Genomic DNA, 27,385 nt, shown 5'->3' with positions numbered 1-27,385 from the left:
AAAATTTAGCAGATACAGGAGGCTGTAGTCTTAGTCTTTATTACTTACCAAAGAGGTACAGCTTACATTTCTGCAAGGACTGAACTCTAGCTATGAAATAAATACACTTCCTTCCCGCTGACACACACTGCCCTGAGGGAGGGAGAGCTGTCAACAGTGCCAGTAACGTTCACGCAGCCTGCAGCGCTGCCCAAGCCATCGGTCCCACCCTCCGTCCGCACAGCGGAGTGCTTTCAAGGACAGCTCGGTCAACAAAACACCAAGGGAAGGCACGAGGATCTCTCCGTACACCGTCCTGAAGGCGGTCACCACTGAACCCGCACGTGCGTGCCGAAACCAGAGCACGAGCGACGTGCCGCTGCCGCAGCCGGTCATGGCGGACACCCCGCCCTGCAGCACCGGAGATGCCCGGGGGCTCCGCCTACCGGCCGCAGGCGTCTCGCGCGCGGCCCCGCCCCTATATTAAGGGTGGCCGCGGCGTACGTCTCGGAGTGGGGTTGCTGTGTTTGTTTAAGCTGCTTCGTGGAGCCGGTACCATGGCAGGTCGGTGAGCACAGCCACACCTCCCGCGGGCGCGCGGCACTCGCGCTGCGACTTGTGAGGGCCGCTAGCGGTGCGGGCCGGCTGTGAAGTCGGCGCGCTCCTCAGCCGCGTCCCGGCCGCGTCGCAGGGTTGGGGCGGGCCGCGCCGGCTCCTATTTTTAAGTGGCCGTCCCTGCCAGCTGCAGGCTGTTGACCTCGGCCTGATCTGCGTTAAGATGCAGAAGCGCGGCAGGCCGATGCTGCAGCCGGTGCGGTCTGGGGCTGCCCGAGAAGTGGGGATGGGGGTCTTGTGGGCCGGGAGGACGCTCCTGCTGCCCCGCTCCGCGCCGCCCCCTCGGCTCCGAGGCCTTGCTGCCGGCTGGAGGGATGCGGTCTGAGAAGCGAGGGGGCGTGGGGAACTCCCAGCTGGCCTGCGGAGAACACGCAGCCCCGTTCCTGAAACGCTGCAGGCAGTGCTTAACTTCTGAGCGTCCCGACAGCGCGCTGAGCGCGTCGCCGCCGCCGCTTCGAGTGTGCTGGCCTTTCTTTCTATCGGATTTTTCTTCGATTTTTCTGGTGGAGCTGTCAGCAATGTCGATTCCCCTCTCACGTCTGGAAGGCTGTAGGGGATTGTTCCTCACTTCCCCATGCGCATCTCGTTCAGATGCTCTTGCCTTTGAGAATCCTGTACTCAGGACTGAGAGGTTATAACAGAGCAGAATAGACAGCGGTGAGAACGCTGGGTGTGCCGGATATCCAAAACAAGTTAAAAGCTCGCAGGTTAAGTACACAGCGTGTGGGGCAGACACCAGTCCACTGCTGCATGCTGTCCCACGAAGGGTTGATCATGGCTTGGGCTTCCAGAATGCTCTCTTATATGTGTGGGGAAGGGAGCAGTGCCAAGACTCTTCTGTAGAAGCTTCTCCCTGGCTGCTGTTATAACTACATAATTAGGAAGGCATGCATATAACTCACGTTGTCTGTATTGCAGCTATGCTAAGTGCTAGCTATGTTTTAGGGATAATGATGACTCCAGTGTGAGCATAACCTATACACATGATAAACTTTTGTATTATGATAAGTGGGCTAATCTCTTGCAGATTTAACTTTCATTTTAAACAGTAACTGGTCTTGGCTAGATTGTGCATGTTTTTGTGTGTATAATGCATGAACATACTTGTACTATGACTGTACTTTAGAGAAGGTATGGAATAGTTTCCGAAGTCTTTAATAAAGTATATTTTTACTGATTTTCAGTGCTATAAAAGTTGTGAATATTCTTCTATCAGGCAGTTGTAGTTCATCCTACTGCAGTTGAGATATAATCGGGAATTTTTAACCCTTACTTCCCTGTTAAATTGACTTTATTTTCACTAAAACCTTTGTGTGTGTCATGCAAGCTGCCTAATCAGTAGATTTTTTTGAGGTGTATGAAAGCTAAAAGTTAAATTAAAAAGTCTAGTTTGTCAGTAGCAAGAATGTCTTACACTGCTGGAAGGGGAAAATAATTCAGCTAAATGTTGCTGGCATATAATTGTACTCTGGCTGTGTTGGATTTGTAGTGAGTTCTCTATCAGTATATAATGGCAGATGTGTATTTATTGAGTAGCTGAGAAGCAGTGTGCAAATTCAGTAATAAACATGGATCCCTACTAGAAGGGTGTTTATACCAGTTAAGATTTTACACACCTGCTGTTTGTAAAGCTTCAAAGCTCTCAAGAGGCTGGAGATCGTTCTTTGGATTTGCTGAACTATGTGAACTACTACAGATTAAGTGAAATGGAAAAAAAGAGTATTGGTTTCTGGTATTTATAGAAGCTTTCTTAAATTTTGTAATTGACTACCATAATCTGTTTCATGGGACTAGTTGCTTTTGCTGCTAAGAGAAGTATATGCCAGCAACAAAACCCTCTAGAGTTTTAAACCAAGTTTGCTGTGCTTATAGGCAATTATCATATGTGAGTTTATTGCCAGCAGTTCAGATGGCAGTAATTTTAAAAGTTACAAATGAAAATGTGACTCAACTCATGATGTAGCAGTCGTCCCTAAAAGCAATCTTTCTGAAAACACAGCAGTCAGTATTTTAGTCTTACTACTACACTTGATTTTAGGCTACAGAGTGCCCAGAGCCTTCACTCAACATCTTCATCTAATCAACCTTTGTAAAGAAGAGTTATTTTCCAAATGAACTTTTAATGTGAAAATCAGTTTCTGAAATTCTTTGCAAGAAAATATTTTGCTCGTAATGTCAAAAATGATTTTTTAGGAGAAAAGTATGCTTCTTGATAAAGGGTTGTAGCTTATAAAAGGCTACTATGTAATAACAGTTGTCAGTGAACTGAAGGGGTTTAGAAGCTGTTTGACTGTGTCAGTCCTATCTTGGCAAAAGTTTGCATTATATGGCCTCGGTGAAACATACAACAATGTGATGCATATTTTTAAAATTCTGTTGAAGTAACATTATATACTTGATAGTAACAATCTAGCTCTACTTCTCTTGTGAGAGTTAACTGAAGAGCAAAAATGATTGTTAATCATATTACTAGATGTTTCCCATTTAAATCTTGCTTTCTTGTTAAACAGCTGCAACCATTTATTTCTTGGTGAACAACTCATCTTCAATAAAAGTGCTGTCCAGGATCTAAATCAAAGTTTACTTTCATTTGAAGATGAAAAAAAAAACAAAAACCTATACTACCTTCAGGTTCACAGCTGAATCCAGTGTAGCTTTATGAAACTGTACCATTAGTAACTTTAGAAAAAAATGCAAGCGTACTGACTCCAATACTGTTAGCTTAAAAATAACATATAATTAGCTAAATAAATGTCTCCAGTCCTTTTAGATACTATCTAGCATTGGGATGTCATACTTAACCTGTAGGAAAATTAAAACTGGCTTTATCTTGCAATAGTCTTTGTTTAATTTTTTATTCTACTTCTGCACGTGTCAAGTTATTAATGGCAAGTATAGCTATGTAATAGTAACATTCTTCATTTTACCTTATGGGTAGGCCCAGTACACAGATTTAAAGGGTGTGTCTTAAAGATCTTTCAACATGGTTATCTAAGAATACTAGATTTCTAGTATATTTAACTCAGAATAAAGTAATGGATTGTGCAACTTTGACCAAGTTAATTTCTTCTAGACCAGTCTTTTGTGACTCTAGCCACAAATGATTCCTATGTGAAAGGAGCGCTTGTACTTGGTTCATCCTTGCAACAGTCTGGAACAACGAGGAAGCTGACTGCACTCATAACTCCTCAGGTTTCTGATCCAATGAGGTAAGGTCGCTTAAATATGTCAAACTGCCACAGCTCCTGCTGATGTGAAGGTTGAAGAAAGTTAAATTTCTTGATAGTAACTTTCCAAAATTCTGAAAATTTAACTAAGCCTAGGAGAATTAATTTAAACTATCTGGAATTCTATGAGGGATTCAGACTTGAAAGTTTCGTGGCTTTTCTTGTATGATAGGTTAAAAAATACTCAATAGTTAGAGCACTATAATTTGACTTGATATTCTAATTGGATCTTTGCTCTTTTGTAGTCCTTCTTAGGATTGTCTGACAACGCAACGTTGCCCAGGCCTTCAGTAGCAGTACACACATGCATGTGGTAGCGGGGAATTAGTATCTACTTATCTCATAGAAGCATTGTGCCACTGCAACATTATTGAAATCTAGCAGATATTTCAGATGAAATTCTATCATGAGAGAATAAAATGAGTAGAACAAGAGTAGCATCAAGTATGATAAATCATCAAAACAAGAGGCATTTGAGTCTCACCACGGTAAGATAAATTAAGACAGCTACTTTTCACAAGCTCACTAGAAACTAGTCTCAGCGTGGAACTGACAGAATACTTTTTTCATGTGTAAGGGCTGGGATGGCAGGTTGGGTGAGTGATGACTTGCTGTACGATCAATATTTCCTACACGGGGAACTTCTGAAGATCACTGATAAAGAGAATAATAGCTCAGAAACAAATGGGCTGAATCTCTGGAGAGTTCTGTGACAGCTGAATAGCCTTGTCATTATAAAAACAGTGGTACATCTGTTCTAATTTAAGTGATTTCAAGCCTTCAGAATGAATTGCACAGGTGTGCCTACTGTATTAGTGCAACACAGTACTGTAACCTTATAACATCTATAGCAACCAATAGATACCTGTCTTTCTGGTGATGTAAGTGGAACTTGAGTTTCATACTCTGTATCTACAGCTTACACCTTATATTCAGATGTAGCTGTTGTACTAAACTGTCAATGTAAAGACATCTTGCAAAGCAGAGTTCTAAAACTCATTTACAAGCTCTGTGGCTCAGATTGTACTGATAATTGTGTAGCATTCAAGATGCTATATAGAATAGGTAGTTTCTTTACAGGTGCTTCAAATTTTTTAAGCTGTGTAAACTTCTATTGAATTAAGCAGTGATGGCAAAGCAAAGGATATCTGTCAAGGGGAAAAAAATCATATGCTTCCTGAGAACTTAAGAATCAACCTCAAGGCAAACATGATACTAGGTAAAAATGGTACTGTATGCAGAGCCACAACTAAGTGAGCCCTTAAAGCTTTCTGGATAAAGAAATTTCTTGCAACTGGGTCTAATCACATGGCTTTAGTGGTCACAAATTCAGAATGGTGTTATTGCATAACTTCCTTTTCAACTGATCAGAGTTCAGCTAGTTCTTTGTTACAAACTAGAAACCTTGAGACTGATATGCAAGGTTATGAATTCCCACATGTGTAGTCAACTTTCTGATGGCATAAGAAATACTGACAGGTTCCCTTTTGCTTTACTTTTGTTCATGGAATCTATTAAGCAGTCTAATAGTGGAGCAACATAAATCTTGACAACTTATCTCTCCACAGGAATACACTAGAGAAAGTATTTGATGAAGTCATTTTGGTAGACATCTTGGATAGCAGGGACTCAGCACATTTAGCATTACTGAAAAGACCTGAGCTGGGTATCACATTAACGAAGCTTCACTGCTGGGAACTGACACAGTTTTCAAAATGTGTTTTCATGGATGCAGACACAATGGTAAGTGGTCATGTCACAAAGAGGTACCAGGAGACCTGATATGAGGGTTGTTGGTTGGTTGGATTATTACTTTTTTGGTGATGTTTTATTCCTTTTGAGGGGAAGAAGGGGTAATGGAGCTATTTTTGCTGTTTAGACTAATAACTATCTAAAAATGTGCATACACTTATTCCTAAATAATTCCCTTTAACATGTAGTCTGTGGGCACTATCTCCGTAAAGTATCATCTTCCATAAGACAAGAGCATCAATATGAGAATTTTCTTTCATGTCTTAAGATGGATGTCAAATATCCATTTAAAAAAAGATACCCCCAATTCCTACCCTAGAAACCAGAAAGCCATTTTTTGCCCCCCCTACAACTAGGTTTTGTCAAATATCGATGAGCTTTTTGAGAGAGAAGAGTTGTCTGCAGCACCAGATCCAGGCTGGCCTGATTGTTTTAATTCTGGAGTTTTTGTTTACCGACCTTCCATTGAAACATACAATCAGCTGTTACAGTTTGCCACAGAGAAAGGCAGCTTTGATGGTATGTATTAATTTGTATTCCAATATAAGTTAGACCAAAATAGTAATGGTGGTTGGGATGGCACAGGAACTAGATATGTTTCATAGGGGCTGTGTATGATGGAATTCTAAACTCCAATGTAACTACACAAAATCGCATTATCACAGTGAAAGATAATATTCCAGTATATAAAATAACTACTTTCTTCAGATTTCCTGGAATGACAAATGAGAGTCAGCTTCTATAAGCATTAGCAATGCAGAATCACAGAACACTAAGCTTTGACATGTAACAAGTACAGTAAATGCATTAACAAATTGAACAGTACTATAGAGCAGTACTATACTTTAAATTCAGCTCTTCTGAAGTCTCTGGTACTCAAGGCTGTGCAAACTGAAATTGATGTGGTATGAAAAAACTGAACTGTAGTACTGAACAACTTGAGTATAGCTTCAGAGAATCTCAAAATACTTGAAGGTGTAACAGTCTCTTGATATGCATGTGATAGCTTCTTTATAGGATGGTGACCAGATTTTTCCCCAATATGGTGTGCATAGCATCGGTTGCTATCGGTTGCTATTAGTCACTGTACCAAATTTAAGCTTGAAAAGCCAACTTTTGATGTCTGCTAGTCTTGGCAATCTATAACCATTGCAGTAAATGCACATATTCCTTGAAGTCCGTTGTAGTTAAAAACTTCTAAAAAAAAAAAAAAAAACCCAGACTTGTCTCAGTTGCTAAATTTATCTACCTACTGTGGCGTGAAATAAAGTTTTACAAAAAGTACTGCAGAAAACTGTAGTAAGACCATTAAATTGTACTTTTACTTGTAACGGATAAAAATTTTAGATGTCACTCCTACTTCACAGAATTATCTCTGTTAATTCATGGGTTCCTATGTGTGGCCTCCTAGAGAGCATATGTCTCAGCTGGATGCTTAGTGTGAATAACCTAGTGAAAATGAGTACTGTAACAAAGGGATCTATCTGTACCTCATGACTAACAAGGCAGTGGTTGATAGCTCTAGGAGTGTTTTCTCATATTGGAGGTAAATTGGTCTTCTAGATGTGGGGAATCAACCTTTTATTAGAGTAGATAGTGCTAGGACAAGGGGGAATGGTTTTAAGCTCAATGAGGGAAGTTTTAGATTGGATGTCACGGGGAAGTTCTTCACAGAGAGTGGTGAGGTGCTGGATCAGGCTGCCCAGAGAGGCTGTGGATGCTCTGTCTCTGGAGATGTTCAAGACCAGGCTGGATGGGGCCCTGGGCAGCATGGTCTAGTACCAGATCTGGAGGTTGGTGGCCCTGCTTTTGTGGCAGGGAGATTGGAACTTGATGATCCTTGGGGTCCCTTCCAATCCAAGCCATACTATGATTCTATGTGCCAAAAGCTATAAGATGGTACTGAATTTGCATTTAAAAAAGAGGAAGTTGACTGTTGAAGAGTTCCAGGTACATCTGAGATTTGTCTTCTCTGAGCCGTGTGCTTGACTCTTAGTAACTACCATCTTTTGGGTGTAAGGCCCTTGTCATTTAAGAGAGTACAACTGCTTCAACAATATTCTTTCTGGCTTCCGAGCTAAAGCCACATAATGATGAAACATCCTTGATGTTGTCTGTGTGCAGCAGTTGTTATAGCTCTTAGTGGAAGAATGGTGGGTTAATCATTTGCCGTCTTTTAGAAGTGTAATTTTTTCTTTAGCTATGAACTTATTCAGGTTTTACTCATTGTAGTAGCAACCTGAGTAATGAGACAGTGGAGACTATTATTACTTGTGTAAGATGCTGTTGAGCTTATGAACTTGGGGAGAAAAAGTGTTTAAATTTCAATTGACTTAGACATTAGTAAAAGTTTCTAGGAAACTTCTTATAAGTGAAAATCTGAGAAGTCACTGCCCTTAACAGGGCACAGGAATGCAAACTTCATAATCTACAAGTTATTGAAATCAAACTTTAAACACCCTATCTTCAGGAGTATGAACTAGGAAATACAAGACCTTGTAATGTATCTTGTGGTTATGAACTACAGTAGACAAATAGCTCTTATGTATAACACTTTAGTCTAAGAGTAGTAGAATGACAGCTACTTACATAGAACAACTGCTTTATCTAGCAATGTGAAACTCAAATGGATAATAAGGAACTAGTGGAGGAAAAAAGTCTGGTTTTAAAACAGTTCTGATAGTGTCGATACCTTAACTGATATTTCTTGCATAATAGTCTGACTTTTTACTCTGGGATCTAAAACAGTTTTTTTTTTTTTTTTTTTCATAAAAAGACATGCAGCAGAACTACCTGTAGATATGTGGAGAATATAACTACTGCCTGACTCTCTCACCTTATGTTTAAGGGCTGATTTGTAGAAGACTACTGCTGAAGTCTGAACTAGGACAGCTAAACTTTGATTTCAGTGGCTGCTTTGGCACAAATGCATGTAAACTGAAAAAAAAGCTGAGTATGTGGAGCAAGTCTGAGTGAATAAAGTCATGTAGAGTAAGTTAAATACACTGTTTCTACTCCTTTAGTTACAAGCTACCTCTTCTGAGAGGGCCTCCAAGACCAAACCAAGACTTAGTTTTGGTTTAGAACTTAGTGTTATGAATGCATATGCTAAATCAGAAGTTAAAATGTTATATAGCTGAGTAAAGACCAGGGAACTTGTCTAGGTCCTCTGACTTTGCTCTCTTGCAAAAGGGAACTTGTTCAAAAGCGCTTTGCATCTTTAGGGGTTGAGAGGAAAGTCAAAGGTTTGCAATTACTGATCTGAGTCTGTAGGCAGTGTCTTGCTCTGCAATCTTCACATATGTTGACTGCTGTAACGGGATACTTAGAACTTATGTTTGTCAGTGTATCTCCTGTAAGTCTAAGCGCATGATCAATATAGACATTTTAATCACAAAAAGCAGATTTTTTCTCAAACCACACTAAGGATGTAAACTTTAGTACTATGCTGTACATAAATGTAGGCAATTAGGAAAAGATGATTTTTTTTTTGAGTCAGCAGATACTGAGTGCTTCAAAAAATAAAAGATTAAGGGATGGTATATGTTTTATTTTAAGTATGCTATGTTTCTCTGCTGTTTAGCATGCTATTTGTGAATGCAGTTATAGGTGAAGAGAAAACAGGAAATGAGATTGAAGAATTCCTCACAACTTTAATTTGTGAGAGAAAGCATAGCTGAAATTACTGAATATACTTAGTCTAAGTAGATTCCCTGCAATAAATATATAGTTTTTACTTCTCAATAGCTCCTGGTCAGCTGGCCTACTTTGGGGCAGGAGCTTTTTTTTTTTTTTAACTACCCTACTACTGGCATACCAAACAACTTCAAACTCATTGACTTCATTACAACTTCTGCTTGCAAACTGATAGGTGAGCCATCCCATCACTGTACCTCTGGTCATGATGTACGTGGCTGCCCTCAGTTAGGGGTTAATTGGTGGCTTTATAGGACAGAACTAGGAACTTCTATTGCATGGATTTGATTTCTATTGCATGGATTTAAGTTTTATTAGTGCTGTCACTGAGAGAGAATGTGCTTTCCTGGCCAGATTGCAATGTAGATAGGTGCATCCAAGGTTGCAGGTCTAAAAGACCACTGATACCTTGAGTCTAGCCCCAAGGCCTTGGTCATGTATCTATAAGCATAAGTAATAAAATTAATGGTGGTCACTTGATCATCTGAGCTGCAGCTTTCCTGAAGATCTACAGGACCCAATTGTCAAATCCTTTTTTCTGCTGTCTTACACTGCTTGAAGCTACACTGTAAAAGACTGAATGGCAGGGTTTGTGAGCATCTCATGGTCTTTTAGGTAAGAAAAGTAACCTTACATGCTACCTTTTTCATTGTTTGCATTTTTTTAAAAATATCAAAGACTGCAAGGCTTACAGGGTTGCTTACAAACAAACTGTAGAACTCACTGCCAAACTCCTAATGTACCTGACAAACTACATTATCAGCTTCTTAATTAGGAAGGATTGGTGGAGTAGATTGAGAAGATTCTAAAGCATTTGTATAATGCTTGTCGCCTACTAATGCATTCTCTTTCAGGTGCAGACCAGGGGTTATTAAACACCTTCTTCAGCAGCTGGGCAACAACAGACATGAACAAACATCTACCATTTATTTATAATTTGAGCAGCACTTCTGTATACTCTTACCTTCCAGCATTTAAAGCGTGAGTTCAAAATTCTAAAAAGATTTTCAGAGCATATATAAACTAATGTCTTGTAATGTAATGAACAGTGTGAACTTGAAAGGTTTTTCTAAATGGAGACCATTGTTGTGATTTAATATACTGTGTACTGAATTTCTAGTAATTAAATGAATCATCTTATGATGAAAGATGAGCATTGTAAACTGTACTAGTAAGTTAAATAACCGACTCCTAGGGTAGCGTTAACATTGATTCAGAGAAAGCACATTTAACAGCTCACTTGCAGAAGGGAGAATTACAGCTCCAATACTGGATATTGCTTGTTAGAGCTCTAGCCAAAGACAATAGCTCTTGTGTCATCTTAAGATGAACATCAACATGTCATTGTTGATATTGTTCCTGTCTAGATAATTTGCCTTAATCACTCAAATTACTTAGATTAACTACCGGTTGTGAAATACTTTTACCAAACGTTCACATAAACATAGTGAAAAAAGACTTGCACAGAGTTAGAATTCTCACCCAACAGTCCTTCTAGATCTGAGTTCCCCAAGTAAGAGTAAAAGGGAACAAAGGTAATATATTATTGTATACTTCCAGCATAAGGAAAAAGCTGACTCTTCCTTAACAGTATTAAATTAGGCTTGCAAGTAAACACTCTGGTGGTGGCAAGGTCACTCTGCTAGAAGAGACAGAAGGAAAGGGGACAGCAGGAAAAGCAAGCTGTAATGTTACACCTAAACCCATATTCATTAAGAGCTGTGAATGCTGGGGGAAGGGGGGGAAGTACCAATTGCATGAAAACAATCTGATATTTGAATGACATGAAGCTATTAGTGTCTAAAGCAGTAGCTAGCATAAGCAGGACTGTGCTGGCTCAAGATCAAATTATGTCTTGTGATCAGAACAGCATCTGAAATACTGTCATGCTAAAAGTGGAGTACTTATTTAAAGAAATACATGCAAGCCTGAGAATGACTAAGTAGTTCAATAACATTTGATAAGCTAACATCTATTGTAAAGTATGTGTTCTTTTCATGGCTGCTTGCTTCACAGTCACATAACCTTAAATTTACAAATGATCTTGTCACCAGAACGGACTTATAGAACTGGGTGCTCCTGACAAAGATTCTATATAACTGATTCAATCAGTTGCCAGCTGAACTCAGAAGACCGTCAGAAACTATTATGCTGGAAGCACAGCCCTTTTAAGTAGAATGTTCTTTTCAGCAGGTGGAACAACTTCTCTTGGTTAAATCAGCAGTTACTCAGTAATCATCAGCTGACATAGACTGAAATTTAAATGTACTGACATCAATAGCAAAGTCCTTCATAGCATTGTAAAGCAACACTAAATTTCACATATCGGTAATCCTTTCTCCACTGGAAAATGCCACATTAGGACAAATGGTGTCTAACTTCAAAACATTGTCTTTTATGAGAGATGAGGAAAAAAGATTAGTTACTCTGTCAAGTGTAGACCAAAGCTTTCTAACAGTTCAGCTTAAATGACAGAAGAAAGTACTGCATCTAGAAAGCAGATACTGAGGATATCCTAGAAGTCTGACATCTGTCATTTGTTGTACAGGTCTTCAGTGGATGGAATACTAAGAATACACTTCATTTGCAGAAACAGTGTAACATGAAACTTCTCAGGCATTCTCTAGCTTAAGTAGCCTTGATTTTTAAACAATGACAGGTTTCTTCAGAGTGACAGTAGCCTAAGATGAAGAAAACTAGATAGCGGTGTCACAACTAATAACTGAGGTAGCCATACTAAGCTGAATCTTGACATGTGGGTTTTAAACTTAGAGCCTGGGAAATTACCTCCTCCAGGCAGGTTGTTTGCTTGCAATTATTGCAGTTCTAGACAGTGTTTCACACATGCATGGGTTTTCATTCAGAATCAGCTGTGTTTGAAACACTGGGTCAAGTTTGACTGAAATACAGTCAAGTACTTCACAGGAGCAATGCATATTGTTTTGTTTTGTATATTTTCAGGTATTTGAAACATACCTGTGCAGCCTCTATGTAGAAGAACTCAAATATCCAAATCCTAGTCAAGATGACCAGAATATACTTAATTAAAAAGTTATTAGACAAAGCTGTTTAGTATTATCCTTTTTAGAGGAAATCCTAACTTGACACAAAGAGCTGAATGAGACAGTCACTGTTACTAGAGAATTCTCAAAACTGACTCCAGGTAAACTCTGTCTGGAATTATATGAGGGCTCCCCTGAAAGTAATGCCTGCAATTTTATTTTGGCCCATGACATCAGAGGTGGATGTTGGTGGTATGGCAGTAGAGGCTGAACCAGTGTTCCATTAGATTTTGTTGCCATGTGACATATCACAGCAGAGCAGCAGTCTGACAGAATGGTGTCTGACATGGAAGTGCAGATGAAGCAAAGGTGTGGAATTGAACTGCTCCACATGGGAAAATAATGGTACCCATTGACATTCATTAGTGCTTGCTGAATATTTATGGAAACCAAACAGTGGATATCTGCACTTGAGGCAGTAGGTGGTGCATTTCAGCAGTGGCAACAGGTTTGTGAAAGACTAGCTGAGTTTTGGACAGCCATGCAGATTTTTGCAAGCGTGGCATGCAGGCTCTTATTGCTGGCGAAAATACATAGTGAGTGATGGTGACAGTGTTGAAAAAGTGTTTTGTAGCTGATAATTAGTTCTATGCAATACTATTATTGTGTTCTTCAAAGCTGATTTAGTTTCCATGGAAATAAATAGGAGGCATTACTTTCAGAGCAACCTATGTAGAATAATGGAATAAATACTGTATCTTTTAAGTTCTTTACTGCAGGAGATGGATCTCATTTATATTCATAATGCGAAAAGAACATAGTGGTAACAGTTGGAACAAAGCTTGATGCCTATGTTGAAATGGGAGTTAAGATAGCTCAAGAAACTTATTTTAATAACAAAAAATAGGATTTAGTAAGTAATGGTTGGCTTTCAAGCAGGACTTTGCAGTGAGATCAGAAGTTCTGAAATAGCTTGATTATAAAAAGCTTTATTTTGCAGAGGCAGTCTTCTTGTAGAAGGGCCTTTTGGTGTTCCCTTCTATGGAAAGATTTAGAGTTTCTCTAGTACATTAACTATATAATGCTTGTAATGCTTAGCTAGCTGGTTCACTGACTTTGCAGTAGAATTTTTTTTCACTTTTAAAACTAGTTCTGATTGCAGTGGCTGTTTGAGACTGCTGTCTCCTGAGCTGTGATCATCACTACCTAAAGAGTTGTCTGTAAGTACTTAAATAGTTCATTAGGTTTAAATTGTATTCTGACTAGTGTAATGTAGAATTGTTTGCATTTTAAGTAGAGATGCTTTCAGACCCAGTAGGCATTGACAATCTTACCTTTAGTGTTTAGTCTCCTAAATATATTCATATTTCTATTTTCTGGATACTTGCAAAAACAGGTTTGTTTTTTTTTTTTTGTCTGATAGCCAAAGCATTTGTTTTCTAGATATTTGCAAATTATGGGTTCTGACTTTCTCTTTCCAACAGATTTGGTTCAAGTACTAAAGTGGTGCATTTTCTGGGAAGCACAAAGCCATGGAACTATACATATGACTCCAGAACAAAGAGTGTAGAAGGCAATATCAATGATCCTAAAATTGTTCACCCAGAATTCCTCAACATGTGGTGGGATACCTATACAGTTAATATTTTACCCTTGCTAGAACAGAAAGAAGTTGATGAAGAAAATACCACAGGTGTAAACATGGTATGTATCTGTTTAATCAATGGATATACAGATGGTATAGATATATATATATATCCAGGAGCTTGGCTAATAGATTTTATATTGGAGAAATAAGAGAAAATCACTCACCCTGTCCTGGGCTCGCGAGATAAACTCCTGATGGAGCGGATCTCCAGAGAGATCCTTCCCTACTGGCAGTCAGCTCTTAAATGGGTCTAGGAGAGGTGGAGCCAGGCTCCACCCCTTCCTGCAGCACAGGTGAATTGCCTTCACCTGTGCTCCCATGGCTGACTCATTGCTTGCCTCAGGTGATCAGTCAAAGGTTCAGGCCATGATTCAGCAGCCCCATACAGTATCTTAATATTCTTGTGGAAATTACCTATGCAAACGAAATAGATTTTGTGCTATCTCACTTGTTTCCCCTCCTGTGCAACTCAAAGCATGGGTGTGGTTTAGTTAGTGAGATACAGAGATTCTTGTTTTTTTTCTTCTTTCATTTCTGGAATAAAGAATAATACAGATTAGAAGAATATTATAGTGGTCTTGAGCATAGCTGACTGTTTGCTTAAAATTAAGTGCAAAATGATGCACCAGAAACGATAGTGTAGTAACTTCAGTAAACTCACCCTTAATGTGCTGCAGCTATTAAAGTTCTCAAACACAAGAACCCCAGTTGAGCATGCAATATACACTTGCAGTCTTGCCTGGTACAACCTACCTAGGTAGGCCTGCAATAATTAGAGAATAGGTTACTTAAATAGACTTGCAGTGATGAATGTTGATACTTGCAAAGCCAAAATAATGCTTCTAATTCTTAAACAGAATTCAGTAGTATGTCTGCAAACTTTAGTCTCAAATTAGTACAGTGGCTGTTCTAAGTTTTTAATCCTTCTAAGCCTAAAGTTACTGATCTCTGGAGATGTGCTCTATCTTTTAAAACTTTTTCTAATGAACTGTTTGCAGCTATCAGGCTTGATCTATACTCTGGCTTTCTCTTGTGGCTTTTGTAGAGAGGTACGAAGAACTTAACCCCTGACCCTCGCTCCCCCCACCTCTTTCCTTGAATGATTGTTACTTTGCTTTATTTTGCTAGGAAAGCTGCACAGTCCCTGCTTGTTGGTGATGCTTAGTGCTATGCATGAGAACATCTACTTGGTTGCCCTCCTATGTGGCTGTTGCTTGCTTAAAGTATGCAAAATCTGTCTGTATTTTTTACTCTGCCTTTTATTTTAGGCAGAGGTTACAGAGGCAGTGTCCCATATGTCGGTATCAGCACCATCACCAGTATTACCAAGCATATCTTCAGAAGAACGCAAGGCTCGGTGGGAACAAGGCCAAGCTGACTATATGGGAGTGGATTCTTTTGACAACATCAAGAAGAAACTGGATTCCTACCTTCAGTAGAAGTGCCATTTTCAAACACTGGCACTACAAGGACTTGTTTCAGAACTAACAGCTAGGAAGGTTGTAGATGATGGACAATTATGCTTGCTAGTAGCTTGATGGAAAAAATTCTTGGCTGAAGGCCACTGCAGTGCTACAGATAAAGACTGAGCAAGAGCTAGGAAGCAGAATTCCTTGGGCCAATTGTAACTGCCCAGTAACTAGTTTTTCTTACAAGATCTAAAAAAAAAAAAAAAAGCATTTTAAACTACATTTTTCTTATGTTGTGATCAGCTGGCTCAATGTATTAACTGAAACTGGGTTTGCACCTTAACTCATTAAGCTGATTAGCACTGACTCCTTTGCTTGCTATTTTAGATCTAAAATGTGATTTATGATTGCCATTCTGCTTTACCATTAGTGAGAGATAACAGTAATAGCACTGCTTTGATCTTCTAGTCACAACTGCACTGAAGTTTTGACCAGGTTTTTACACATAGTGCCTACAGCATGGCAGAATGCATTTGTTCAGTTCTGTATTCTTCAGGCTTAGTAAACTGAGTTTTTCTGTTACTTGAAATCTTCATGCAAAAATAAAAACTTGTCATGCTTTTCTGTTTTTGTTTTTATTTTTTTTTGTAAACTCTCGAGAAAATAAAGAAGAGCTTTGGAGCAATCTAAAATAACCAAACTTTGTTTGTTCCATTCTAGCTATCATTAACAAATGTCCAGCTTCTAGTTCTGTAATTTTTAATGGAGTATGTAATCACTTGCCAGGTTGCTGCTGGAAGAAGTACCTGCAGAATGGAACTAAGAAAAAGAGAATCTGTACAGATTGTTCTTTAGTAACCAAAATAATGTGATATTGTTTTTAAAACAAACACAATGGTGATATTATCTTGGCAAGTAAAGATGAAATATCTGTACCTACACAGATTAGGAAAACTATCTCTTGCCTGTGAGCATTGCCACTATCATGCCATGCATTATATTTTGAGACAGAGAAAAGTAGTAGAAGTACAAGACAAAACTCACAGAAACAGTGTTCTGAAGAGAGGATGGCTGTTTGCCATTAGTTCAGATCCATCTTTTAGCTAGAAGTATAAACAGAACAGAATTACTTAGCATTCAGTTTGGTTCCTATAATCTGTATTAGTCCAAAGGCACGTATATATTTTCTTATATCTTTATAAAGGAGGATTTTGGCAGGAAGCTAGTAAGGATTGTTCAGCTTTAATCCTGGAAATAAACAATTAACAAGCTGCTACTGTTAGCTGGTAAAGCAGAAGATATGATCTGCATGTGAGAGTTAATTGAGGTACTGGTCATTGTTCAGCAAAAATGGTGAAGAGGAGGTTCAGGACAAAGTAACTTACAGATATTTAAAAGTTAATAGCATTTGAACTCTCAGTCATAATGTTACAACTAACAATTTTATTATTTTTTTTTAATTTGAAGTTGTTTGAAAGCAGGAAGGGTTAGTAATTACAATCTACAGTTACAAAATACTTTACCCAACAAGTACAAATACTGAAGTTTTGCATGCTCTCAAATATTCTCTGGATAACTTAAATGTACTCTTGAGATCAGCTGAGCAGTCCTAGTTTTGGTCTCCTTTTCTGAACACTTATTAGAGAATCAGCAGGTTCTTTGACTTCTAGTTGCAGACAACTATAAGTGTAAAAAGCATGAGACTACACCAACCTGAAAATTTGGTTTAGCATGTAAGTTTTATTACATTCAAGAAGATAAGATACTGAATAAGAAAAAACCTATATGTTCCCGATTAACAAGTATAGTTAGTAAATAATTAAAGCCTGGGGAAAAAAAAAAATTATACTAGCCCTTGACTCATGTTATAATGTTCAATAAATTAACACTGTCATTTTCCGCCATTGTTTTCTTCGTAATTAACACAGGGAACATTTACAGAAGTGTACAAGCCTTTTTAAATCACCCCATCAGTATAATTTGATACAAACACTTTTTTGTGAACTTTGTACTCAGTGTAGTAACTGCTATATTCAAAACAATCATTCAGAAGCATTTAATGCAGGGGACAAACAAAGATGGTTACTAGCTTTGTCTTTGGAATTAAAGATGCTAAAGTTCATGATTGCAAAACCTCACTTGTAGACCATTCTACACTCCAAGAAAGAACAATAGCCACAGCCTGCTTATACCTTGTGAAAAGCAAAAAAAAAAAAAAAAAAAAAAAGCACCACCAAGAAACTCAGGAACTCAAGTCACTGTACAACTCACCACTAACTCAATTAAGTTTTTTATTTGGCTTTGGAACACTGAACCATCATCTAGTTAAGAGAAAACAATATTGGTAGTTAGTTTCATAATCATTTTTTAACTCAGCCACTCTGTAAAATATCAGTGCTTTTTAAAACAAGCAGTAATGTAGCTTGGCTAGCCATTGAAATGGGCCCCTTGCCAATGGAATTTTAACTTGGAAGAAGGAAACAAAGTCAAATCTCTCATTCATAGTCAGGAGTTGTTTCTCCAGCTTACATCTAAACCTGAAAGTTTATCTTACATAAACTATGCAAAAACCTGACAGTTCATTTGGTTGTACCTCTGCTCTCCCACTTTTTTGTCAGACTTCCAGGGCTGTAACCAGCTACTGGGGCACATTATTCCACTGCTCATGTCTTGTTAATTCTTTGTCTAATAAGCTCAAAGCATCACAGCTCGTTTTCCCTGAGGCTAACAAACTAGTTCCGTGAAAGTGCATTAGCTTGTTAAGCCACGTATTTTGGATTCCTTCAGTTAACTCACTATTTCTTAAAATATAAAAAGAATAAAGAAGAAATGCAAGGAATCATTATGGATTTCTAAGGAGGTAATGGAATTTAGTGTGTTTCTCAAGTTGCCAAAATGCCTCTGTTTGCTGACATAAGATATATGTATATATGATATATATATACACATGAAGTATAGCTCCTAAGAAGTTTAAAATTAATAGCTGTGGACTTTGCATTATTCCCTAACTAAACTAAAAAAAAAAAAAAATCATTTTATGAAGGCCAAGACCATAACAAGAATCAAGCTCTTAACAACTACAACCAGTGGGAAAAAAAAGACAAAAACAAAAAACAAAACAAAAAACAATCAAAAACAAACAAAAAACCCCACCACCTTGTAGTGTTAGGCAGAAATGTAAAGACAAGATAGCAAAAGTCTTCAATAATTCATCTCTGAAATAGTCGTTCATCCCTACCGGAAGGAAAAGAAAGCACACCTCAAGAGAAATTTAAAAGTGAACAGGTTAACAAGCTAATCACTTTTAATGAGATTATAATGGTGGCAATTAGAAGTACATCAAATTGGGGTAGGCCAACATTTAACATTAATTAGCATCACTCCACTAGCTTCAGTGAAATACTAGAAATTTCTATGTCTTATTTTTTACCTGTTCTTATTGTTAGCAGAAAATACAATTCTGTTTATGGGTAGTTTTTTTGTGTTTTTGTTCATTTGTTTGGTGGGTGGGTGGGTTTTGGACAGTAGAGCTCCGTGGTCATTGTGGTTCCCTTCAAGCTGAACTGTTTGGTTTTAAAAAGCTGTCAGTAACCCAGCCAAACTCATGGCCCATAGAGGAACGCGTGCATTTAAATTATCATGTGCAAACGGAGGCAAATTTTGCCAAGATCTCCCTTAGCTAAATCTTCTATAACATACAAAACTAACAGAAATTTAAAACTGTAAAGATCCTATTGCTCGGCTCTTGAGTACAGCTGAGAAAAGACCGTTTGGACAGAAAATAACAGCTTCCACACACAGGTACAAACTGCTTTTCTGAAGGAAACAATGGCAGGAGCCAGGCATTAACCTCAGTCTACTCCCTCACATGTAGATTTAAATGCAACTGATTGCAAATTATGAAAAATCTCGTGTAAAAATTACACAGAACTGGAACAACTGAAATCTTATAGAGGGAAAAAAAAAAGAAACGAAATACTGAGTTCTGTAATTCCTTTAGAAAACTTACTTTGGACTAGAACTACCGCTCGTATTTTGCAGAGAAACAGAACCTCAACACCCCCGCAGCGCAGCGCACGACCCGCCCCACCCTTATCCGCTTTCTCCACAGACCCAAAGAGCGCGGGAACTCCCCCAACACTTCAGTCACGCCACCAACCGAGCATGCGGCAGTTACCACCCCACGTGAGGAGAACAGCGCACTGGCGAATCAGTGGCCGCCGTTCGCCTCTGGCCCACGTGACAGCCAATGGGAAAGCAGCGCGCTAGAGTTGTCTGGACCGTTACCTGACGGCAGTTGCGTCTGTTCGGCGGTGGACGCGTTCCGGTGCGGTGCTGTGCGGTCGAAGCTCCTGAGCCTAACAAGGCGCCATGGTGGGAGCGGGACTTGGGGTTGGGGAGAGGAAGGGAACCTGGGATGGCTTTTGCCGCGGCGGGTTTGGGGAGTTGAGAGTTACCTGTGCTGCGGCGGAGCTCGCGGAGTGCTGCCGCGTGCGGCCCTGCGGCGGCGTAAGGCCGTGTGTGGGAGAGGAGAAATTAACGTGAGAACTGAGAGTTCGAGGGAGGTAATATGTAGAAGTTTGCTGGTGGCAAATGAGACAAAACAGGTGGAAAAGCAACGAGATGCCACCAGCTTTGCAGTGCGAAGGGCGACGGTTGAGGGACGGTAAGAACGCCTAGAGCATCGGCAGCGCTTCGCGCCGCCGTTTCTTGTGGCACCTAAAACGATTGGGGGCTGCACGCAGCCAATCAGAGGAGAGGTCTGTGTCCGGCGGCCAATGGCGTGCCAACCGTGCCGTGAAGGGACGTGGCTGTGCGCGGTGTTTGCGTCTCTGCTCCCGCTCGAGACTGCGGGGCTGCGTGCTGGGAAATGAGAGCCCGGGGTGGTATGAAAACGTTGGAAGCTCAGTGCCAACCCAATAGATGTGCAGATAAATGCAGAGTGAGCCTCAGCCCTGATTGCCTAGGGCTTGATCCTACCTTGCCTTGTAAGTCTCCAGGAACGAGGCATCAAGCACAACTCTAGGCAGCCTGTTCAGTGCTTCTCCACCCTCGCTGTAAAAAACTTTTTCCTTCTATCCAACCTAAATCTACCCTCTTGAAGTGGATTTTCCCCTCAGAAAGAGCCTGCTAAAGAGTCTGCTCCTTTCTTTTCTGTAGCTCCCCTTTAGATTTTGAAAGGCTGCTATCAGGTCACCTCCAAGCCTTCTTTTCTCCAGAATGAACAGCCCCAGCTCTCAGGGCCTGTCCTCATAGGTGAGATGTTCCATCCCCTGGATCATTTTTGTGGCCCTCCTCTGGACGTGCTCCAACATCACTGTGTCTCTCCTGCACTGAGAACTCCATATCTGGACACAGTACTGCAGGTGAAGCCTCACTAGTGCAATGTAGAGGGGCAGGATCACTTCCCTTGATCAGCTGGCCATACTTCTTTTGATGCAGCCCAGGATATGGTTGGCTTTCTGGGCTGCGAGGACGCATTGTTGGCTCATATCCAGCTTGCCATCCACCAGTACTCCCAGCTCTTTTTCATCAGGTCTACACTCAATCCTTTCGTCCCCCAGCTTATACTGGTAGTGTGGCTTGCCTTGATCCAGGTGCAATATTTTGCATTTGGATTTGTTTTACTTCATGAAGTTCGCCTGTGCCCACTGCTCAAGCCTGTTTAGGTCCCTCTGGATGGCATCCTGTTCCTCTGGTGTGTCAACTGCATCCCACAGCTTGGTGTCATTAGCAAACTTGGTGAGGGTGTACTTTAGCCCACTGTTGATGTCGCTGATGAAGGTATTAAGGAGTACCAGTCCCAGCATTGACCCCTGGGGGACACTGCTCGTCACTGATCTTCATCCGGACACTGAGCCATTGGCCACTGCTCTCTGGACTCGATTCTGCAGCCAGTTCTTCATCCATTGAACGGTCCATTATCAAATCCATATATTTCCAATTTGGAGAGAAGGATGTTGTGGAGTATTGTGTCAGAGTCCTTACTGAAGTCCAGATACACAACATCAGTGGCTCTTCTATTGTCCATTGATGCAGTGACACTGTCATAAAAGGCTGCTAGGTTGGTTAAGCAGGATTTGGCCTTGGTGAAGCCATGCTAGTTCTCCCTGCCTTTCATGTGCCTTAGCTCACAGAGGTGAGACTGATGGGTCGTCATTTTATCCTTCTTAGAAGTGGGTGTGATGTTGACTTTTTCCAGTCACCAGAGACTGATTGCCGGACTTTCCAAATGTCATGGAGAGTGGCTTGGTGATCACATCAGCTAATTCCCTAAGGACTCTGGGATACATTTCATCGGGACTCATAGACTTGCAGATGTTCAGGTTCCTCAGGTGGTCACAAACGTGATCTTTGCTTACAGTGGGAGGGACGTTGCTTCCCCAGTTCCCTCCTACTAAACCAAACATTTGAGGGCGATGTGGCGAGTTATCAGAGAAGATTGAAGCAAAGAAGTTGTGAAGTACCTCAGCCTTCTCCTTGAATGTTGTTACCAGATTGCCTGTGTCACTCACTAGGCATGGTATGCACTCCTGGACTTTCCTTTTCTGGTTGAGGTACCTGTAGAAGCCTTTCTTGTTCTTCTTGGCATCCCTTGCCAAAGTTAGGCCAAGCTGGGCCTTGGCTTTCCTGACCCTGTCCCTACACAGACTTGCAGCTTCTTTATAGTCTTCCCATGGTATCTGTCCCTGTTTGCACTGCCTGTACATTTTCTTCTTATTCTTCCATTTGACCAGCAGATCCTGGTTCAGTCATGCCTGTCTCTTGCCTTCCTTTCCTGACAGCGTAGATCAACAGCAGTGAGTAGAGTCATGCTAGCAGCAGACTGTTGGATCATTTTAATTGTCACTCAAGCAACCGAGGTAATAATGCAGCAGGGAAAGATCACTACAGTATAACCCACAGATAGCAAGTTATTGTGAGAGTGAAATCTAAGTGACGGGTAGCCCCAGATCTCACATTATCATTGTCCTTTTTTTTGTTTGCAGCGTGAATGCATATCTATCCACGTTGGTCAGGCTGGTGTTCAGATTGGCAACGCATGCTGGGAATTGTATTGTCTTGAACATGGGATCCAGCCTGATGGTCAGATGCCCAGTGATAAAACTATTGGAGGCGGAGATGATTCATTTAACACTTTCTTCAGTGAGACGGGAGCTGGTAAACATGTTCCCAGAGCAGTGTTTGTGGATCTAGAGCCAACTGTAGTTGGTACGTACCCAAGATGCACATCTTCAGTGTAAAAGTACTCCTTTCCTTTCAGATATTTTTTGCATTTTCAAAACGCTGGGGGTTCTAAAAGGTGTATAGCTGGATGATGTTTTGACAGTTTTGGTTAGTGTTATTTGAAAGAGATGAAATGATGGTCTGTGGGTAATATTGGAAAACATTAAACTTCTTTGCAGATTTTGGATAATCTTTCCAAGCCACTGCACTACCTCCAGAGCTTCATTTAATTGCTATCCAGAATATGCCTGTGCCTGCAGTGTAGTTCTCTTGTTGCCTCCATGTTCCAGGATGCAAATACTGCTTTGTGAGCATCCAGTGTTTTCCCCTAAAGAAAGACGCTGAAGTTGTACCAACTTTTTGCTGCGTTTGTTCATGGAAGCTGTCTGTAGGTTTTTGACATTTCCTTTTACTTAGTATTTCATCACTAGGCACCACACGCAGAATACAACAAATAAATTTTATGTTGGAATATGTATTTTTTCATTTGTAGATGAAGTACGTACAGGCACATATAGGCAGTTATTCCACCCTGAGCAGCTCATTACTGGGAAAGAAGATGCAGCTAATAATTATGCCAGAGGCCATTACACCATTGGAAAAGAGATCGTTGATCTCGTGTTAGACCGCATTCGCAAACTGGTAAGAATTCATGCTGCAGATCAGTATTTAAAATAAGTAAGATACAGCTCTAGAGCTACCTATAGTTATGATTTGTTATGATGCTTGTGTTTTCTGGGGGGGAGGGAGTTGGTTGTTTTTAAGAATTTTATGCATAGATTATTTATTAAAAAAAACAAAAACAAGAACTTGGTCTCATGCCTCCTCCTTCTTGAGTTAAATAAAAATTCAGTCAATAAAACTTGAAAGTTCCTGTGCTATGGAACATCATTATTTGAAGATATTTTAAGGATACCTCAGAATGCATTATAAAATCTTCAGACAACTGTAATCACTTGTTCGTTATTTTTAACTTGAATCGCACCATTATGTGTCATAATGAAACTCAGATTTTGGTTGAAAGTTCAGTAATTTCACGTATCTTTTTAGCTTTTCATAACCTGGTGTAATGTAAGAAACTCACACAGCATGACGTGAATCAAAGTGAAGTAGTGATTGCCTATCTGAAATTGTAAAAATACTTTTTTTCCAAACCAAATTGATACTTGCTGCCATATAGAGTACAATAGTAATTTAAAAGCTGCAAGCCTGTTGTAATTTCTAATAACTTTTCACAGCGGTGCATAGCTGCTCCTGCTTTTAGTAGGATAAAAAATGCATGAAGGAAAATGCTACATTCAAATGTGAAAATACTCATATTTAGAACAAGGTGTGCCGTGGTGGTTTTAAGTAAAAGATATGCAAGAAAAAAGTTACCTTTTAAAACAAATGATTAGGAAATAATTGTTTTTGAGTGCTTAATTTAATATTGATGATTTTGGAAAGGGTAAATAATAAATATATGTTTTTTTCTCTCCTGCTTTTTTCCACCCTATTATAGGCTGATCTGTGCACTGGGCTGCAAGGTTTCCTTATCTTTCACAGTTTTGGAGGAGGCACTGGTTCAGGGTTTGCATCTCTGCTCATGGAAAGGCTCTCTGTTGACTATGGCAAAAAATCTAAACTAGAATTTGCAATTTATCCAGCACCACAGGTTTCTACTGCTGTAGTGGAACCTTACAATTCAATTTTAACTACACATACAACACTGGAGCATTCAGACTGCGCATTCATGGTAGATAATGAAGCCATTTATGATATATGTCGTCGCAACCTGGACATAGAACGTCCCACTTACACCAATTTAAATCGACTCATTGGGCAAATTGTTTCATCTATCACAGCTTCACTACGTTTTGATGGAGCCCTTAATGTAGATCTGACAGAATTTCAAACTAACCTTGTTCCGTACCCACGAATCCATTTCCCCCTGGTAACATATGCCCCTGTCATCTCCGCTGAAAAAGCCTACCATGAGCAGTTATCTGTGGCTGAAATTACCAATGCTTGCTTTGAACCAGCCAACCAGATGGTAAAATGTGACCCGCGTCATGGTAAATATATGGCCTGCTGTATGTTATACAGAGGTGATGTTGTCCCTAAAGATGTTAATGCAGCTATCGCTACTATCAAGACTAAACGTACCATTCAGTTTGTGGATTGGTGCCCAACTGGATTCAAGGTACTTTGATAACTCCTGAAGTGCTTGATTTTGGAAATACTAGGAATTACATAATATTTGGAGGTAACAGTCATTGTACAGTACTGTAATGTTCCTGTTACTGAACTGCTTACGTTTCAGATTATATTCTTAAGTATAATTCTATGATATTTTAACACAGGTGAAAATTCTAAAACAAGTTACAGAATAGCAATCACAGTTTTTATAGGAACAGGCAATACTGAGTGTATAAATAATTTTCAAACAGGTAGGTACTAAAAAGCAATGCTAGGTTTTACTGCGAGTCTTCAAAAATCTAGGGAGCTTTGTACAGAAGGAATATAGACAAGCCCCAAGCAAATGTAGAAACAATACATTAAGTTATTGAATTCAGTGCAGTAACTTCCCAACAATGTTTTTGAGATAGCATCTACCACTTCAAGGTATCAGTTTCTGGACATGTGGAGCCTGGCTGCTATCACTAGAGCAAACCTATTTTTTTTCATTGTAATTTATTTAAACATAGGCTCCTGTAAGTAGACTTTTTACTAGATCAAAATCAGATTGTTCATCTACCTATGTTTGTTCTCAGTTGACTGGCAGTGTCACCTTCCAGAGAAGTGGTCCATCCTTTTAGCTACTGTGTATGCATTCAGGACTTGGAAAGACCCAGATTCTTATGTTCTGTGTAGAGTCCAGTAAGTTCTTATGATCTGTTGGAAAAATAATCTGTAGGCCAGTGTAGCTAACACTGGACAAGTTTGACCAGATTCTGAATTTAGGATTTAGTTAAATATTTTGATGAAGCGCAAAATAATTTTATTTAATTGTTCACAGTTGTGGCTACTGTTGTTGTTAACAGAAATAAGTCTTCAGTGCTTCCCAATAATTAAAGAAGTTCTCACTTGTTTTCTTGAAGGTGGGCATTAACTACCAGCCTCCAACTGTGGTGCCAGGTGGCGACCTTGCAAAGGTACAGAGAGCTGTATGTATGCTGAGTAATACAACTGCCATTGCTGAAGCATGGGCTCGTCTCGACCATAAATTCGATTTGATGTATGCCAAACGTGCCTTTGTACATTGGTATGTTGGGGAAGGAATGGAGGAAGGAGAGTTTTCCGAAGCCCGGGAAGATCTGGCTGCCCTTGAGAAAGATTATGAAGAAGTTGGGATAGATTCTGTAGAAGCAGAGGCTGAAGAAGAGGATGAATACTGAAAATACTGAAATAATGAAAAGTGTGTTCCGTAACAGCAACAAACAAATTGCAGAATCCTGTTCGCTTGCTTCCTTGTTTTCAGATGCAGTTTTAAATGTTGTACTGTTCATTTTTTTCTTTGTTACTGTTTACACATACAGTTGCTGTGTAAGGACCGCTTGAAATGACAGTTTTTGGTAGCATCTCGTCTTGCAGAACTTAAAGATTAAATTACAAAATTGTGTACATGTCAGTAACACTGTACTCAATTTATCTAACTGTAGTAAGAGTAAGTGTCATTACACTTTTGGTCTGAACTAGAATACTTCCAAAAGACCAAACTTGCTACTTAAAAAAATAAAAAAAAAAAATAAAAATGGTGAGGCTTGGCAGACAAAAGGTAGAATTTTCCAACCAGCATGTCCTGTTACACTCAGTTCTGCTTTAGATAGAAGGAAAATAAAATGTCAGATTACCTGTTTTCAAATAGTCACGTTTTGAATTCCTACACTGACCTATTATATACTAATGTGTCCTTTAATGCACAACTGTGGACAGTTTAAGCTTTGATGAATTAATAAAAATTTCTTTGTCTTATTTTTTTACATGTTCTTACTGTTGGCAGAAAATACAACTTCTATTTGCGAGCAGTTATTTTGTGGTGGTTTTTTTCTGTTTGGTTGGGTGGGTTTGGTTTTGTTTTTTAGAAAAGCCATATGGTTTTCAGTGAAAAGGACTGGATGCAACTGACTGATGTTAATTAGCAGATGCTTCTCTTCACAGATTGTGTGGTACATTGTGGAATGTCATTTGTGGCAACCTCTACAAAACCTGCTTCGTAATGCTGTAATTTTACACAATCTGATAATAACAATACATACCCAAAAAGCCTTCAGTTTTAGTCTAGTCTAGCTAAACTGTTTTAGCTACTATTTCTGGTTAAAATTAAAAAGAGGGAGAATATATATACCTGCTTTTAATGTAACTTAACTCTTTATTAACTAGAATAGTATTCTGCAGGAGACATTTTAAAATCTAAATTAAAGCTAACACACCAGATCTGATTTATTTGCTGGGTATTCCACTTTTGCAATTTAAAAAATAGCAAAAAAGCATATAGTGATGTATGTGCTGTTTTTACCAAAGGATGAACTTCTGTCAAATGCCTGTTAGAACTTCTAAGCTTTTACATTTTACTTTCTTAACATGGAATTTCTTTGTATGCTAGCAGGAAAAAAGAAAGAAATTGATGACTTTGAATACTCAAAAAAGTATTACTGAAAGCCTGCAATTGAATTCTAAATTATACTCGCTGTTGAAAAGGATGCTCATCATCACAACATCAGAAGCAGCTTCAAAACAATCTTCAGAGCAGGAAACCACAGTATTACAAAGTACAGAGCTACTCATTCCTTGAATTCAGGTAGTGCCAGCCCAAACACCAGTCCTGTTACTAACTACAAACTGAGTATG

The 27,385-nt window shown here is 39.5% G+C and overlaps 2 protein-coding genes across 3 annotated transcripts; both read left to right on the top strand.

The window, feature by feature from the left end:
• Nucleotides 1–243: 243 nt before the first annotated feature.
• On the top strand, nt 244–15,952 carry GYG1 (glycogenin 1). 2 transcript variants are annotated; one of them, XM_010717080.4, is made up of 8 exons: nt 244–543; nt 3,668–3,803; nt 5,390–5,564; nt 5,930–6,092; nt 10,124–10,250; nt 13,756–13,975; nt 14,918–14,968; nt 15,188–15,952. In XM_010717080.4, exons 1-8 carry the CDS (start codon nt 405–407, stop codon nt 15,356–15,358), a joined length of 1,182 nt encoding a protein of 393 aa, XP_010715382.2. In that variant the 5' UTR covers nt 244–404; the 3' UTR covers nt 15,359–15,952. The 2 variants fall into 2 exon arrangements, with proteins under 2 accessions (XP_010715382.2, XP_010715383.1); XM_010717081.4 differs by lacking the exon at nt 14,918–14,968 and having other exon boundaries at nt 259–543.
• Nucleotides 15,953–18,894: 2,942 nt separating this feature from the next.
• Nucleotides 18,895–26,555, top strand: LOC100545648 (tubulin alpha-3 chain). Its single transcript, XM_003209265.5, has 5 exons — nt 18,895–19,702; nt 22,318–22,540; nt 23,049–23,197; nt 24,057–24,737; nt 25,636–26,555. The coding sequence occupies exons 1-5, from the start codon at nt 19,700–19,702 to the stop codon at nt 25,930–25,932; spliced, it is 1,353 nt and encodes a 450-aa protein (XP_003209313.1). The 5' UTR covers nt 18,895–19,699; the 3' UTR covers nt 25,933–26,555.
• The last annotated feature ends 830 nt before the right edge of the window (nt 26,556–27,385 follow it).

This window comes from Meleagris gallopavo, chromosome 11 (assembly GCF_905368555.1).
Source record: "Meleagris gallopavo chromosome 11, MGAL_WU_HG_1.1, whole genome shotgun sequence".
In the NCBI taxonomy this organism is placed as follows: Eukaryota; Metazoa; Chordata; class Aves; order Galliformes; family Phasianidae; genus Meleagris; species Meleagris gallopavo.
Note: the sequence above shows the minus strand (reverse complement) of the source record. Positions and strands in the feature narration are given on the sequence as shown.